Source organism: Engraulis encrasicolus, chromosome 11 (assembly GCF_034702125.1).
Source record: "Engraulis encrasicolus isolate BLACKSEA-1 chromosome 11, IST_EnEncr_1.0, whole genome shotgun sequence".
NCBI classification, from domain to species: domain Eukaryota; kingdom Metazoa; phylum Chordata; class Actinopteri; order Clupeiformes; family Engraulidae; genus Engraulis; species Engraulis encrasicolus.
The window spans coordinates 14,788,598-14,805,945 of record NC_085867.1 but is presented as its reverse complement, the minus strand read 5'-3'; the positions used below and the strand labels follow the sequence as shown (position 1 = coordinate 14,805,945).

General features: G+C 43.4%; 1 protein-coding gene across 2 annotated transcripts in view; it reads left to right on the top strand.

The window, feature by feature from the left end:
* slc4a5b (solute carrier family 4 member 5b) overlaps nt 1-17,348 on the top strand; it is a 96,692-nt gene that overhangs the window by 30,011 nt on the left and 49,333 nt on the right. The window contains exon 3 of one of the 2 annotated variants that reach the window (XM_063209981.1): nt 13,891-13,946. In XM_063209981.1, coding sequence (XP_063066051.1) covers nt 13,892-13,946 — 55 coding nt within the window. In that variant the 5' untranslated portion in view covers nt 13,891. Of the gene's footprint in view, nt 1-13,829; nt 13,947-17,348 lie in introns of those variants that run through there. The other variant, XM_063209982.1, reaches the window with a different exon arrangement.

Sequence of the window (17,348 nt, the reverse complement as noted above, 5' to 3'; positions counted from 1 at the left end):
TGGGTGTTATTAAATACAGCGCATTTGCAGTCGGCCACAAATATGAACGAGACGATGAGCTCGCACCGGTTTGCTCTACTAACACACCACGTGTGAGGAGTGGGGGGACAGGCAGTGAGGAGGAGCTGAAGTGGGGACCTGCGCAAACTTGTGTAGAGGTGTGAGACAAGACCCATATACACACGTGAGTGAGTTGTTGACCAACCAGTTAATGGGCGCGTGACCTCGGAGGCAGTCCGCCGACGAGCGTTGAAGGGGATAAGCAACTGCAGAGGTTGCAAGATCTGACTGCAGCCGCATTCATCCCGCGATAATTTTAGGCTACACCATGTGACATGTCACCTCGTCAACGCAACGTCGACGAAATTTCGAAGTTTGACAGGAAATCTAACCGTCATGCAGCATTTTCCATCCAGGGTGCATTGCTGTCTAAATGCGCATACATGCGTTGACACATCTCGAATGCACCTACTGTATGTAAGAGGTAAATGAACTGCTTACATTTTGGATGCCTCAGATGGTCAAGATGGCAGTAGCTTTCTGTGCTCGCCCAAGGTGTGGGGCATTTTGGGGATAAACCTCTAGCCAACAGAGATGACTGCATGGCCTTAGTTTGATAAATGGACATTTTCATCCCTCTGATTTCCAAAATAATTTTGCCACACACTGTTGGTAAATATGCATAATGTTCTGTCCATCATTCATGCAAATGCAAAACCAGAGTTTAAAAAATCTCCCATCTCTTTTGCCGGGGTTTTTATGAGGGAACATTTCTGTGTGTAAACCAAAATGAAGGGGAATGCATCCATTTTTTAAAAATACCATGTGAAAACAGAGCCTCAGTTTTGCCTGCAATCTATGGCTTCTTTCCATTGTCCTATTGTCCTAAGGAGTATGAGCTCCTTCCTTCTAGAAGACGTTTCAGAATGCCCCGCTGTCAAAAAAATAAATACAAATACTCTTTTCTCCCTCATTCTATAGCGTTGCTTAATAAAAGGAGAGAACAGTGGACAATTTTTTAGTAAATTAATTTTAGTAACTTAATTAGGAACTTAATAACTCTTTTTTTTCTAGTAACTTTTAGAAACTTGTTTTTAGTAACTTAACTTAGTAACTTTTAAAATGTTGGACTGTGCTGCCCTAACAGCTTATGGACCTAGACGACTAGACTATAGGCCATGTTGTGTTTTGTGTGTCTTTAATGTGCATTTACATGTGGATTGTGGAGAAGTGTCATGCAAGACAAATTTCTGTACAAACAGACAATAAAAATGTATCTTATCTAATTTTATCTTATCTTATCTTATCTTATCTTATCTAATCTTATCTTATCTAATTTTATCTTATCTTAACTCCCGTCCTCCCTTGTGCTTGTGACCTCGTGATGACGTCACAAGATGTCACTAACAAAAGAAGTTTTAATTCAAAGGTCATTTTTTTCATCTGCAATCGTGATGTTGAACGGGGAGTAGTCCCCCAAAAGGTGTTGTGCCACTAGGGAGCCGAACACAGCAAAGAGGGAAGACTGAAGGTAGAGCTCACAGCGGGGAAACTTTATTGTTTACACCACAGAGGCGGGCCATCAGCGAAGCGCGAGACCACAAACACAGGTTGAGGACAGGAGTCAGGACAATAGAATGTACCCAAAATATCCTCCATAAGATGGTGTGTCGTTGCAATTATCATTGCCGGCACATGGCACCTGTTGTTTGCCAGAAGGGCTTGCTAGAGAGCTTTATTTATCTGCCATCAGTGTTCCCTCTTTGCTGTGTCCGGCTCCCTGGTATTGATCAGACAGAGATGGTAATGCTGAGCACGGCCTCCATCTCTGGACCCGGCTTCTTGACTCGTCTTTATCCCTGGGTACACAAGAGCGTGTCTGTTGCTATGGTTTCACATCAATGTTCCCAGACTGAGACCCAAGTCAAACAGGATTGTACCCAGGTAGTGCCAGCTTTCTAGGGCACAAAATTGGGGAAACCTCCATAGATGGAAAGTATTCTTCCCATATAATAGGTTTCACCTGAGCACAGAATACAGTTGTTTTCACTCACTAAGCTTTGGTGGAAAACAGTTAAAATTAGGCTAATTTGAAGCTTTTTTTTGGTGGAATGACTAACAAAATTTAACCTGGTTCGGTGGGAGGTCTTATAACCTGTGTCCCCTTTTCAAAGGGTGGGTCTAACTGACTTTTATGAAATGCCTCTGTATGCAAGTGGTTGTAGCCCCATCAACCAGATCCGGCTTTCCTTTTTCTCATCTAGCCATGGAACTAGTATGTCGTAGCTTTAAACACGCACCGTTGAGCCATTAGAAATCCAAATGCTGGAATATAATTGGTTCAGAATCCTAGGTTCCTATAGCCTGACGACGCCATCCTATATACTCCACCCAAAGATTTTGGCTCTGCACCTAGTCTGGCAAAACCCTCCTAGCTTGGTTAAATATCAGAGTGTGTGTGGCCAGACTAACCTGGGATGCATTTCCCAAAACCCTAGTTGCTAACTACATTAGCTACTTTGTTGTTTCCAATGCAGTTTCCCATTGGCAACTAGCCTACCCAAGTTGCTAACTGGCTAATATACTTTCGGGAAACGCACCCCAGAGTTTTGAAACTTCGAGCAGTGTTACAAGAAATATGGGGAGGAGCAGCTACAGGATTAAAAACAAATGTGAAGGATGGCCTTTTGTTCTCTGAAATTAGATTGCTACCTGCTTATTTTTATTGCCCAAGAGAAGCGCTGTGAAAATGCTTCTCTGTAGAAAATGCTACTCAGTCTCAGTATGTTGTTGTTTATCAATGTCAGTGTGCCATTTCTGAATGCCGGGACACAGACCTGGTGAGACGAACCGCAGCTGTATAATGAACTAATAGATTCAAATCCTGCGATTAAAAACGAAACTAGTTGGAAACACAGCTGCCAGCCTGCCACATTGCCTCTGTGTGTGTGTGTGCGTGCGTGCGTGTGTGACGGAGGTCATCTTGCACCTGTTCACCCCCCTCGGGGATCGAACGTGCGACCTCGTCAACTACAACGGTTCGGCAATGGAAGACACAGTACGATACCGCTGGGCCAAGAGACTAGTCTCTCGGCCCAACGGCACGAGACTGTATGAGGCTATCGGAGGGAGGTTTACCAACGTTCTACGCCAACTCTGTGCTAGTTAGCCTCCGTTACACTCTCCCCCTTAAACCTCACTCCCATCCCGGGTCATACGGCACCACTGTGACGGAGGTCATCTTGCACCTGTTCACCCCCCTCGGGGATCGAACGTGCGACCTCGTCAACTACAACGGTTCGGCAATGGAAGACACAGTACGATACCGCTGGGCCAAGAGACTAGTCTCTCGGCCCAACGGCACGAGACTGTATGAGGCTATCGGAGGGAGGTTTACCAACGTTCTACGCCAACTCTGTGCTAGTTAGCCTCCGTTACACGTGCGTGCGTGTGTGTACGCGCGTGTGTGTGTGCGCGCAATCTGTGCATGTGTGTATGTGTGTGTTTGCCTCTAAAGCCTTATCTGTGCTGGAATCTTTGTAACACCTCCTCAAGTGAGGCGATGGCGTCCCATCTGAGCTTTGCTCATGCATCTTAATGCGTCACTCAGCTCCTTGACACGACTTAGCAGCCTCCTCTTGCACCCTGCAGGAGAGGCAGGGGGCTTACGGGATCCTCACAGCTATCCCTTGGCAAAGCCTCTGCAAAGCCATCATCCAGCGCCACAGCTGAGTGGTGAAGTGGAAGTGGGGGTGGGGGTGGGGGTGGGGGTGGTGTGGTGGAGGAGCCTCATATAGGCGATAGATATTGATATTGACAACCAGTTAGACCAGGGATGTCAAACTCAGGTCCGGGGAGGCAAATTTGGCCCGCAGAGCCATTTTATTTGGCCCGCGAGATCATTTCAAATGTCTATTACAGTTGGCCCACATACAGTACACCATCAATGTATAGTATAATATGACTTGAACATGAAATGTGTTGTGCCACAGGATGTGAAGACAGATTTGAGCTAACAAATATGACGGGAAAGAGTGTATGTGAAATTTAACCATGAGTATGAAGCACATGCATGCACCATTTTTTTCCATTTTTAAAAATAATTGAGGAATTTAATTTTGGCTCTCAGTCAATTTGAGTTTGACACCCCTGAGTTAGACGAACACCTTTACAAGTAAACATTAAACATACATTCACGCCTGAGTTGCTTCAGGGATCCTCCTTCTTTATTTGAACTAAGTCCTTCCTGTTGATGCACTTGATTATCAGGCATAGGACCGTGGAGGATGTTGATAATGTATCGCTTTGTTTGAGCTGAAGATTTTTTTCTTACAATGGACTGCGAAAGTGGTCGGTGGAGTCTCCATTCACATACAAATGTCTCATTTAAGCATCGGCTGGTGATTAATTAACTTTCTAATCCTACCTTGTGCCCCTTTAAGGCAGTGTAGATGTTCAGGCAGGCATTGTGGCAGACACATCGATTTAACCCTGAACACTGCATATAATAGGGAAAAATGTAAACGTTCAAATGTCTTCTAACAGACTAACATTGGCAAGTAGCCATTTGAGAAAACCGTTGCAATTATTCATTCTCATGAGAATGGATACTTTTTTGCCCTTGTTTGTCATTTCACACCCTACTGAGTCGCAAATAATGCTTTGATCTTTTCCTTGAGTAAGGGAAAGTTGATTAATGCTACAGTACCTTGCCACAGGCTCAAACTCCATTACATTACGACGAGAAGCAAACACTATGTTACAGACAGCATAAACATTGCAGTTTATAGTTCTCACTCAACACATTTGAAAACGCATTAAAATGGAGACCACGTGCCTCACTCTATAACACTGAAGACCCATTACAATGGAGCAGGGACGTTGTTTGTCTTAGTACTTCTGTTTTTTGTGTGAGGGTTGTTTGTTTGTCAAAAAAAGAAAACTGTACATGTGAAATATTGTCAGATTATTTTACTTAATAAAAAAAAGTTGGAAAAACAACAACAATGGAGCAGGGAATCCGGGGGAGTTGGATAGCATACTGACCTACAAAACAAAAAGGCAGTAACTGCGCAGAGCTCTAAACTGAGTCAGTTGACTTTAAAATTATACTGCAATCCAGCAGAAGTGTTTTTGGGAGATTATTGTGCATGTGACAATTTTGTTACTTTATAATACCACCTTTCTTGAAGATGACTCATTTTATTTAACTTCAGACTGTAATATATATGGCATTAAAGTCATAGTAACTCATTTTAAATAGTAATGCAGTTACTGCCTTTTTGCTTTGTAGGGCAGCATAGTAGGCCTAAGTATTGGGTGATTGATTGTTTGGGGCCCCCTTTTATATGACTTTGTCCTGTGCTCAGCCAAAGCGGTCAGTGCCCCTGCAAAGAAAGCCGTAGTTCAGACACTAGACAACTGAAGACACATTAAAAGGGAGACCCTGTTTACCACCGAATACCCATTCAAATGGACACCATGTTTCTTACTCTGGAATGCACATTAAAGATGCCCATTGAAGATGAAGGCCTTGATTCCATATCTCTCGCATGTTGTTGATATGTGAGCGAAAACTATTAGCCAGACGTAGGCTTCTACAGATACTGCTGAAGTAAGCCTTCTGCATTGATGATTTTCAACCCTATGGCCAGAGAAGCTGTGCTTGTGTCGTAATGAGAATGGCATTAGAATGTTGCCTCCTTTTTTCCATTATACCATTGAGTTTTTGAGATTGCACTGATTAAATATTTGTAAGCTGTGTGTGTGTGTGTGTGTGTGTGTGTGTGTGTATGTGTGGTGTATGCTGGCTTGTCACACATGAGACTGACTTCCACTGCATAGGCTGCCCAAGTAGAAGCGTACCGCCAGTGACATCTAGTGGTGATAGTCATAGACATGACTTACTCAGGCTTTCTTTTATAAATTTGAGTCTTTGCCCGGGTACAGTATGCTGGATTGGATTTTATCGATTTTGCATTCAATATAGCAGTTTGAACACTTGCCTCACCAAGAAAGAAAGACTTTTTATGACTTTCAAAGGGGGCAAAAAAAGGTTGGCAGTGAAAAACAGTCTGAGGAGGGTGAAAATATTGGAGAGAGAGAGAGGTAGAGAGAGAGAGACTGTGTGTGTGCGTGTGTGTGTGTGTGTGAGAGAGAGAGAAATACAGAGAGAGATATAGAGAGAGAGCTCAATATACCTCTGCCGACCAAAGGTGCTGTTCTCCAGTCGTGGGGCTGTACATGCATCCATCAGTCCGTTCATTCGATTTGGTGTGTGTGATAACTTTTAAATGAGTAAACTAAATGTAGATTAAACCGTGCTAATACCAACACCATCATGACTGCTGCACACAGGGGCGTAGCAGCCAACTTTGGGCCCTATGTGCAATCATCTCCAATGGACATCTCCACAGTCATATATTTTCAGAAATCGGACTGTGTGTGGGCCCCCTATATACAAGGGGCCCTGGTGACTCAGTCACACTTACGACACCCCTGGCTGCATGCATCTGGAACTTGATGAACTTGAGTTGAGATTGCCTCGTTTCCGGTTTTCACCACCAATCCATATGTGGCCGCAAAAGAGTTGAGTGGTATTGACATGTATGGAGAGCAGCTAGCTCTGTGTAGTCTAGAGGCTTTGGAGCTGGCCAATCATAATTAACAGCTATGACAGGGATGTTACTCGTCACTGGTAGCCCTCACTTCTGAAATGCAATTGATTACCTTCAAACAGCTATAGGTTGTATTTGAACGATGCAGCTTACAATTGATGTTGCACTTAGATTGATCACTATTTAAGACCAGTGCCTTCCATATAAACTACAGACAAATTCATATCAAATATAGAATTCCTCCTTTGAACCACCTTTCTGTCTTTTGTACCATTCAGTCCCACTTTTTGCCCGTTTTCTCTCAGCCCTTTTTCTTTTGATTTTCAGAATATTTGGCTCTCATTTTCCTCATTGCCATGCCTGAGTAGTAGCTGTTTAGCTGTTTAGTAACGCTCTAACATGGCCACACAGTGCCACGCAGGGTCATACCATTCTAAGCTTATGGGTCACTGATCTCTCTGCACACAAGCCATTAGGCCACTCAATGCCATCAACGTGAATCAAGGGGAAATCCTATGCATTACCCACAGAAAAGAAAGCAGCCCTAGTTAGACACAGCCATAGGTGTGCACAGATAGAAATGAGGTGGTGCTAAAGCACCTGCCCCATTGGCCCCACTGCACAAAAAATCCCCTTTTTGAAAACTTTTTTTTTAAGTACTGTGTAATGTACAATGTTCTGTGGTCCATGTTGACATGATCATCTACAAATGCCTGACAAAAGCGTGTGACAATAATGGCTCCATATAATTAATAGCTTTTCTAGCGTAGAAAGGCAGCCATAAGTTCCCCCTGCCCTCCGACACCCCTCGAGCACCTGGGCCCCAAAATGTCTGTGCACGCCACTGCACACAGCAACAGCGAAACTTGACAATTTCAACGACTCTCAGGCCAGTTCACATCCACACACGGGAGACTCATCTGTGCGGTTTTATGTTTCTGCCAGCTGCCGCATCTTATACATTTACCATTAATGCTGGGAGTGACGGTCATGCGATTTTGCATTTTTAAAATCACATAGCAAATGCTATGTTGTCTGATGCCTGAAATACACATTGGGGAGGTGAAAGGAGGTGTGTGACTAACAACATGTTTTATAGTTCTAAATACAAAGTGTTCCCAAAAAACACCCAATTCTCTGATTTTTCCAAGCACTAACTTTTGGGATGATATTTGGAGTATGACTCGTCTTTGGGACTGACAAGTCAAGGGTAGCAATTCCACCTCATGTTGAAAATGGCCGGGAGTTCCCTTTAAGTCTATAAAACGTAACTGTACACATACCCACACTTGTCACAGTAGCTGTAGCACATTATGAAATGTGAAATAATAATGAGATGATGTTTCTTCCCGTTTCAGCATGGGACGTCTCGCTGCTGTTTATGAGGGGGTTGAAGGTGGATGTTTCCCTGTGTATGCAGCTGACTGGAGGCATCCTGTGTAGTGCAGTGGTGGTGTGGCATGAGGCAGAGGTGTAGTCTACTTTTTTATGGTGGGTATACTGTATATTTGAGCTTTTTTTTAAGTGGGTATACTGTATATATTTGTGCTATTCAAAACAATGGATCAATCCATTTTAAGTGGGTATACTGAAATCCCTGAAATTTAGAAGTGGGTATACTCCGTATACCCGCGTTCTATGTAGACTACACCACTAGCGTGAGGGGTTACCAGGTACCTGTTCACGCCCATGAGGGCAGCGAGAGGTGAATGATCATCACAAGGCAAGGCAGCTGACGGGGGGTAGGTCGCCGGGGTGGAGGGGTCAGTTGTCCCGGGCCCAGGGACATGGGGGTGGGAGTGGTGGTGTTGCAGAATTGAGAGACGGGTGGTCCTTTCATATTACTTTTTCAAGGGCCTAGGACGAAAGCTGTCAGCAGCCTTGGCACACAGTACATACGGAAGTGTTAATTCAACGCTGAGGTGCCAGCAGCAACACTATGAGGGTTAAATATAACACTGTAAAATGTACGGTGCAGGACCCAGGCGAGGGGGTGGGTGGCATCGATAGCTGGCAGCCATGCACAGAGGAACAGGGGCCATCGATGTGTGTGTCCACCACAGCTGCCCAAATCCAGTCACGTTTCCTGCCACCATCACCACCACCACGCTCAATGCAACAGAACACAAACACACACACACACACACACACACACACACACACACACACACACACACACACACACACACACACACACACACACACACACACACACACACACAAACACAAACACACACACACACTTCTGTGGCCTTCCATTGTTGCCTAGGGGCTCTTCTGCACCCATCCAGTGTGTGTGTGTGTGTGTGTGTGTGTGTGTGTGTGTGTGTGTGTGTGTGTGTGTGTGTGTGTGTGTGTTTGTGTGTGTGTGTGTTGGGGGATGGGGATGGGGATGGGGATGGGGATGTGGATGATGACTTCTGCCTATACTCTTCCTGTGTGTCCTGCTCTAGTTTGTTCGTGGTCCATACTATGCACACGGAGCTGATTAGATGTTGAGTTCCTGTGTATGGCATCCAGCTTTCGTGGTCCTCTCAGTCATCTGTGCGAAGAAGATAACCTGCTGAAGATATGGCTCTGTCCATAACAGCTGTGCACAAATAGACCTTTTACTTGGGTGGGGGCTCGTTTTTCTCAACTGTTTTTAATGCAGCTGCTTCAAGGCTTTTGTGACCGTGCCAGAATTCTTCAAGCTGACCTCCGCAAGCTGGAAGAACACCAACAATAACAAACAAACAACATTAAGAGCATCTATACCGCCTGCTTCCTGTGTAACCAACTCCAAGCAGGTAAGGCTATTTCGAATCCTAAGACTTCCTGAGCCTGATATTCTCATGTTGCAACTTACAGACTTTTTCCTGAGATTAGAGCTTAGTTTTGGGGTGTGGAGGGGGTTAGTGGGGGGTGGGTTTTGCCCAAAATTGGCCTTTTGTTTCATGGAATTGGCAGATGGCATGGAATGCGAAAGTCTGGAAAGAGGTGCTGTTATTGCACGGTAAGAGGATTGAACTGTAGTCCTTTGGCGGCAGCCTTGTCTGTAACAGGCCGTTTCAGGATCCAATTTGGGAATTATTTTGGATAATCGTGAACATTATGTTATAGATGCAGCACGGAGTTAGAACAATTTAGATGCAAGCTCTTTCTGTCTCTGTGTTGTATTGGTTTTGACTGAACAAAAATATTCTTACTCTTACTGTACATATGGAAACTCAGAGGGGGTATAGTAGTTTTAGTAATTATCATCTACAGGATCAAAGCCAGGAATTTCAGTTTGATTTGTGAACAGATTTTTGACAGATCCCAAATGCATGTTCAGCTATCCATCTATACTATGGCAATTGATGCTTTGTTTATAACCAGAGAGAGTATGACTGATTAATACATGAAAAACCTAAAGCTGACAGCAGCCCCCATGATCTACAGCGTTCACGTTTGTAATATCATTGTAGTATCTTCAAGTACAAGGAACTTAAAGAACCGGCTGGTCCAGGAGTTCTGACCTTTGAGAACTTACTAGATGAGTTCCACTCTTACATAATCTCCCTCTATCACATTCTGCAATTATTTTCTAATATCGATCGACTCGAGGTACAGTCCAATACACTGGCTGATGCTGCAGCTGGGCAGACACATAATTAGTTTGCGTGATTGGGTGTGGTGGAGTGGTAACACACAAATGCACGGACGCACACACACACACACGTGCGCGCACGCACACACGCACATGCACACGCGCACGCACGCACACACACACACACACACACACACACACACACACACACACACACACACACACACACACACACACAGTGTAAGGTTTTTCAAGGCTGATCAATGCCCACTGTCAAGCTCTATTAGGCTCTATGATGTGTGAGCTGCAGTGCAATCAGTGTAAAGAACATCAATTCAGCAACCCCCAACCCCCCCCCCCCCCTTTTTTACACTTACAGTCAGGGAAGCCAACAAGGGGGGTAGGGGCAAAGGGGTCACCAGTCCCGGGCCCAGGGAAATGGAGGGTCCATAATTGGGTCCTCATTACATTGAATGTATTGGGTGGGAGGCCCTTTCAGATGACTTTGTCCTGGGCCCAGCCAAAGCTGTCAGCGGCCCTGCTTACGAGGCAGAAGCTGCCGGAAATCCCTTTACACCATTGCGCTGCTCAGTTCAAGCCTCATGGAAACTCCACTTGAGCCGATATTCAATACGTTTGCCTACCGTATATGAGTGTGGTCATAGTGAGTCTATTCCTACTGGGAAGTATAGGCGCACTATCCTCAACCCTTTATAGAGCACACAAATCTCAAAAGGTTTGACAGGCTCCAGGCCATTGGTCAAATGTCATGATGTCACTATCTGTGTGAAAGCCTGATTTCCCCTGATTAATTTGATATAACCCACTTGGTTGTACAGCCTTGTAAAGAGGCATGGCAGGGGCATTTGTGATAGGTGTGCAAGTAATCAGAAGTGATCCAATATACAGTATTCACTTGCCCTATAAAGGGTTAAGTTTTAAATTTAAAGGGAATATTCTGCCAATGTTAGTAGTGTGACTTGAATTTTGTACATCTAAGAGAAAAGTTTCATTTGTGATCATCTGAGGTAATTTTGAGTGTTAAAGGTGTGTATCAGGAGGAAAGAATACAATACTACATATTAAATGTGTTTCAACGGTGGCGTGCACAGACATTTTGGGGCCCAGGTGCTCGAGGGGTGTCGGAGGGCATGTCAGGTGGAACTTATGGCTGCCTTACTAGCTATAAACGCTATATATTATATCGATGCATTATTGTCACACGCATTTGTAGATGATCATTTCAACATGGACCACAGTACATTGTAGGCCTACATTACACAGTACTTGAAAAAAAGTTTTCAAAAAAGTCATTTTTTGTGCAGTGGGGCAAAGGGGCAGGTGCTGTAGCGCCACCTCCTCCTTATTTGTGCACTGCACATCTACTGTATGTGTTTCAGTTGTCTAGTGGTCCAATCGATTAAAGGTGCAATCTTACATGTATTATAAACTTGGGACCGAACAGATATTAGGCCTACCAATGTTTTCTTCATTCAAAGGAAGTCATAAGAAAGCCCTTCAGGGCGTTTACTTTACCCAAATAGAGTTTTAACATCCAAGTGCTTAAAAAGTTGCATTTTTAGAAATAAATATTTCTGTGACCGGCAATGGCCAACATTATGCTTAGTCCAAACCTCATTTCATCCAAATTGTCAGCTGATTGGACTTATTATTTTTTGGCAAAAAATGTGTTTATTGTATCCGTTGCACTCCCCTGGAACAAAGTGTCTTTTGTTTTGCTGGGGTTTTTTTGGCACGATGTTAGGCCTACATCCATGTGCTAATTAGATGTATTGATATTGTTGACTTACAGAATACTCTGTGAATCTCAGATGTGTACTGTCTATCAATGAGATCAAATTGATTGCTTCTCTTTCAAGTGATGTCGCTAACACCAACTGTCCTCAAATCAGGCAGCATGATCTGTGCGTGTGTGTGTGCGTGTGTGTGTGCGTGCGTGCGTGCGTGCGTGCGTGTGTGTCAGTCTTAACTCTGCGTCTTTCCTCACGTACGACCCTCGTGGTCCTAAATGTTCTTGCCAGGTGTGTGTGTGTGTGTGTGTGTGTGTACATGTGTGTGTGTGTGTCACTCAGTTGGTGTCCTTCCTGTGTGGGCTCTAATGTCATGGGTGAGTGGGTCCACGTGTTGCCTCGTGTGAGAGGGAGAGAGATGACCTGCTCCAACTCTGTCACATGTCGCATGGCCAATCAGGCCCTGCCAGCACCATGGAAACGAAACGAAACGAGAGAGAGAGAGAGAGAGAGAGAGAGAGAGAGATCAAAGCTTCTGAGCTGTTGATAATACAGTCAGTATATGTGAATGGAAAGAGAGGCCTACTGTACAGGACCTGTGACATCCAGTAACTAAGGGCTAACGGTTGCCAAGGTGACTGCTTCTATGGAAATAATGATGAGGTGTAGGCAAGGAATTTGTCAATAGAATGGAATGGAGTTCTCACTGCCAACTCATTGCTTCCAAGAAATTTGTTGCCTCAAGGTCTTGTTATCCCCCTTATCTCCCGTTTCGCACCTAGGAAACATGTTAATCCCAACATGATCTCCAAAAAATCTGTGCTCCTGGACACGGATGTTAAGGACACAAAATCCGTGTCCAGGAGCACGGATTTTGCCAAAATTCTGTGCTCCTGGACACGGAATTATTTTCCGTGATGGACACACAGAATTGCTCTCTATACTCCCACAGCTCAATGTTTCCACAGTCTTGTGTTTTCTCAGGATTTTTCTCATTTCAAATATTTTGTCTACAGTTTCCATTCGCACCTACAGTAGGAAACATGGTAATCCACAATTCCCAGTTGCACCAAGGAAATATTTTAATCCACAATTACCACCACATTTACTTAAGAATTATGAAACTGAAATAGCTGTTTGGTTTGCTTCTATTTTATAAGGCTGGAGAACAATGACTATATAAAATGAATGATGCCATTGGTATGGACTAATGATTTAAAATTTTGAAACCTACTTCCTTGGAAGCTAGACTGTTAATGCCAACTCAACCCCCCACCCCTCCCCCACCCCCCGCCTCATCTGCCTTTGTCATTCTATGAAGGAAGATACATTGGTTAAGAGATTTATTACATAATTCGAGCTAGTCTTGTCTCCCTGAAACAAAAAATAGTAAGATTTTGTGTAAAAATGTGTGCTGCAATAACCAATCGTGCATGGAGTTTGCCCAGGGTAACCATTAAAAGATGACATTTGTCAGGAATTCCTGCGGGTCCCGTGGATGGGAGTGTGCAGGATCAGGGATGAAATTGAATGACAGTGGTCAGCAATGACTATGTGAAACAATCAAATGAATGGGATCTGGATGGGAATGGGAATGGGAGTCTCTACACCGAAATGGGAGAATGAGATTTTTTTTCGCAAACTCCAGCCCAGAATTGGGATGATTGGGATTTTCTTTTTCTGTTGGAGCAGGGGAGGACAAGAGTGAAAATCCACGCTCATGCTCCAGTAACCATAGGAAACAAGGCTCAAAATCTGCATGACCTCTCACCTTTGAACTTGATCACCTTTGGATCTCAAAATTGTATAACATGAATATTGACCATTGAACATAAAATGATGTACATGTATATACATGCCTCTTTATGCTGTTGTTTTTGTTGTTGATGATGATGATGATGGTGATTATGTTGTGCACCACTGAATTTCACACACTGTGTGTCTGTTCCAGGATGGATCATGATTGGCACTCAGGCAGACGGCATCGGCACTATGATGATGATGAAGGTGAGTATGTGTGCGTGAAGACGGGGCGGGCGGGTTGTTTGTTTGAGTGTGTGTGTGTGTGTGTGCGTTAGGCAGAGAGAGAGAGAACGAGAGAGAGAGAGAGAGAGAGAGAGAGAGAGAGAGAGAGAGAGAGAGAGAGAGAGAGAGAGAGAGAGAGAGAGAGAGAGAGAGAGAGAGAGAGAGAGAGAGAGAGAGAATGCAGATTGAGTTACCAGCAAGGAGTTACCAGGGTGCTATTCCAAGAACAAGGTGAAGTGATAAACTAAAGCTAAATTAACCGACATGAAGTGGTAAGTCTGCCAATAGTAGATAGACCACTGGTGTCATTTAGCCAAGATAATGAGGACTCCAGGCTCTTCTATTAGATGATTTATCACGACCTCGAGGTTAATTTAACCTAGTTTACAACTTAGCCAGGTTCTTGGAATACTCCCCAGAAGAGTGCTTTCTGAAGCAGCTGAAGGTAGATTAGATTAGATTAGATTAGATTAGATTAGATTAGATTAGATTAGATTAGATTCTTTATTGTCCCATAGGGATATTTGTTTTCACATCAGACTGTGCATTTCCATCAGGTTAGATCTTGTGCTACACATCTCATTTGCTATACATATAGACACCATTTCCACACATAAACACATGAACATCTTCAGGCATTCACATACAATACACACACATCTATTCATATACACTCCAGTATACACTCATCTACAGAATGCATTCCTCTCCTTCACACAATCCATCCATTTTTATTTTATTTTATTTTATTTTATTCTACCCTCCCCATTATTTACCCAGCTATGCCACCAGCTATGCAGCTCCTCTCATTTCCCAGCTATGTGAGTTGTGTGGCTGCGGTTGCACATGCAAGAGTCAGGTCCAACAGTGTAGCCTGCTGACTTAAAATAAAATCCCCATACAATAACATGAGCAACTCAAATAAGAATAAGAATAAGCTCTAGGACTAACACATGTCTTCCCCATGCCAATGATTAGTTGTTTAGTGTGTGTTGGTGTGCGTGTGCGTTTGCGTATGCGTGTGTGTGCGTGTGCATGTGCATGTGCGTGTGCGTGTGCGTGTGTATGTGTGTGCGTGTGCGTGTGCCTGTGACTGTGCCTGCCAGTGAGCATAACTAAGTTGGAAAGGAATAGAAAATATCGATTCGTTGTTGCAAGCATGATGCGTTGGTATTGGGCTGATATTATGATATCATTAATGAGAAGCCATGTTGATGATTAGACCCACAGTCATTTCATTTGTCAATATCGTATTGAGACTGCAATGATCAGGGGGGTCAGTTCTGAAGTAAAGAGGTCATACAGTGTGTGTTTGTGTGTGTGTGTGCGTGCATGCTTGCGTGAGTGTATCCTTTTTCTTTCTCTGTGTCTGCTCAATATTTACATTACATTACATTACATTACATTACATTAGTATTTAGCAGACGCCTTTGTTCAAAGCGACTTACAAGGAGCAATTTAAACAAGAACAGGGTAAGGCACTGTGTACAGTTGCAACACTGATAGCATTGTCCTACAAAGAGTAAAGAAGAGGACAATGCATTAAAAAGTAGCAAAAAGTAAACAAGACCTCAAGGTGCTGAATATCTGTTGAATGCATTTGTTTGTTTGCTGTTGATCTTTTGTTTTGAACTTTTCTACACGAGCCAAAAGGTACCTTATGATCTGGAGTGCTTACTCCACTATTTCTCCAGTTAACCATAGTGCCAGACTGACAAGGGGAATGAGATGGTGGCATGCAATTTAAAGTTAACTATAACAACCCTCAATGAAACTGGTGTCACATAATTGTTGAATAGCATTTTAATTTTATAACACTTTCCCTGTAAAAAAAACCATGTTTCTTATTTCATGAGTAGTCAGTAGGTTGTGAAGTCCTTCCACATGTTGTTTGCCTCCTTGAGATCGCTTACAAAGCACAACAAATATGTTATACACATGTTATAAAGCATGGTTTTACACATTACTTGTAACATTATGAGTGGTAGTACCCTATTAGTGCAGATAGGGTCGCCGGCAGGCCTATTCACTTTTGCTGAAAATACTCAACTACATCATAACAGCATTGCTATGACATCACAGAGAGCCTTAAGTAGCAGATTAAGACATAGCCATTACGATTTTGATGACAGTAAGGTTATAACATAGGCTCTGTGCTAAGGGGTAAATCCCATTTGAATTATTTTAAACCTACCTTCTCATTGCTCTCTGCTGATTGCTCACAAAAGCAGTTGAGGAAAACCAAAGCTCTAGAGGAGTTTCTCAATACCATGTTGTTGGGGAAAACAATAAGCAGAGGTACAATCAGACTGCTACTTAGGATACAGTAGTCTGTCTGTGTATGGCATAAATTGGAATGGGTAGGAATAAAGTCACACTCAAAGTCAGAAGCCTCAAAATAACATTTATTACTGTCTTTGTTATGTCCCATTGACGTGCAAGACAGGGCAACAATATAACCCCTTCATACAGAGACACTATTATAAGCTTTTTCTTAGGCTACCAAAATTGTAATGGTCAAGTCGTTCACTTTTGACTTTGACTTTCAAGACATTTGGTAATGTCATAACAGCATTGTTACGGCACATTAGTTGGGTTTTTTGGTCAGGAAACATTGAGATGGATTGCAGGTGATCATTCGTAGCTTCCAGAGCTGGTATGGAAATGTGTGTGTGTTTGTGTGTGTGTGTGTGTGTGTGTGTGCTTTCTCACATGAGCCCCGGACAATTGCCACCGCACGGTAGCTTCCAGAGCTGGTGTGGTGTGGGAATATGTATTTGTATGTGTATTTTGAGAGTGCTTTGAGCCAACTTCATAGTTGTGATATTGCGCTATATAAATACTGTACATGTTGTATTGTGTTGTATTGTAAAGGGCTATGAAGTATGACTTCAGTCCAGCTCCAGACTGCTTATATTGGGGATATATATATATATATATCCTTTGTCCATCCAAACGTGCATTCTGGTCTACTCTTTGCACTCCGATCTGTTGCCAAATTCAACTTGGCGTGACACGCTCTCCGCCTCGTACAAGTGTATCTACCGGTGCCATCAGCTGTTTGTTGGCTACCATATATATATATATATATATATATATATATATATATATATATATATATATATGTATATATAATTGTTATTATTTTTATTTTTCTTGGGGGGGGTCACCTTTATTTACACAGGAGAGTAAAGAGTGGGACAGGAAATGAGTGGAACAGAGAGGCGAGGTCGCCCGTGTAGCAGTCCAATGCTACGGCCGGCTGGGCCATGTTGGGGCTATATTTGAACCCTCTGTGTCCCTGAGTCTGGAGCTGCGTTAGCTGAAGTAGGTCAGAAAAAGGCCTGTGGAGAGTAATGCGCCTTAAGAAGGGCGTCAGGATCA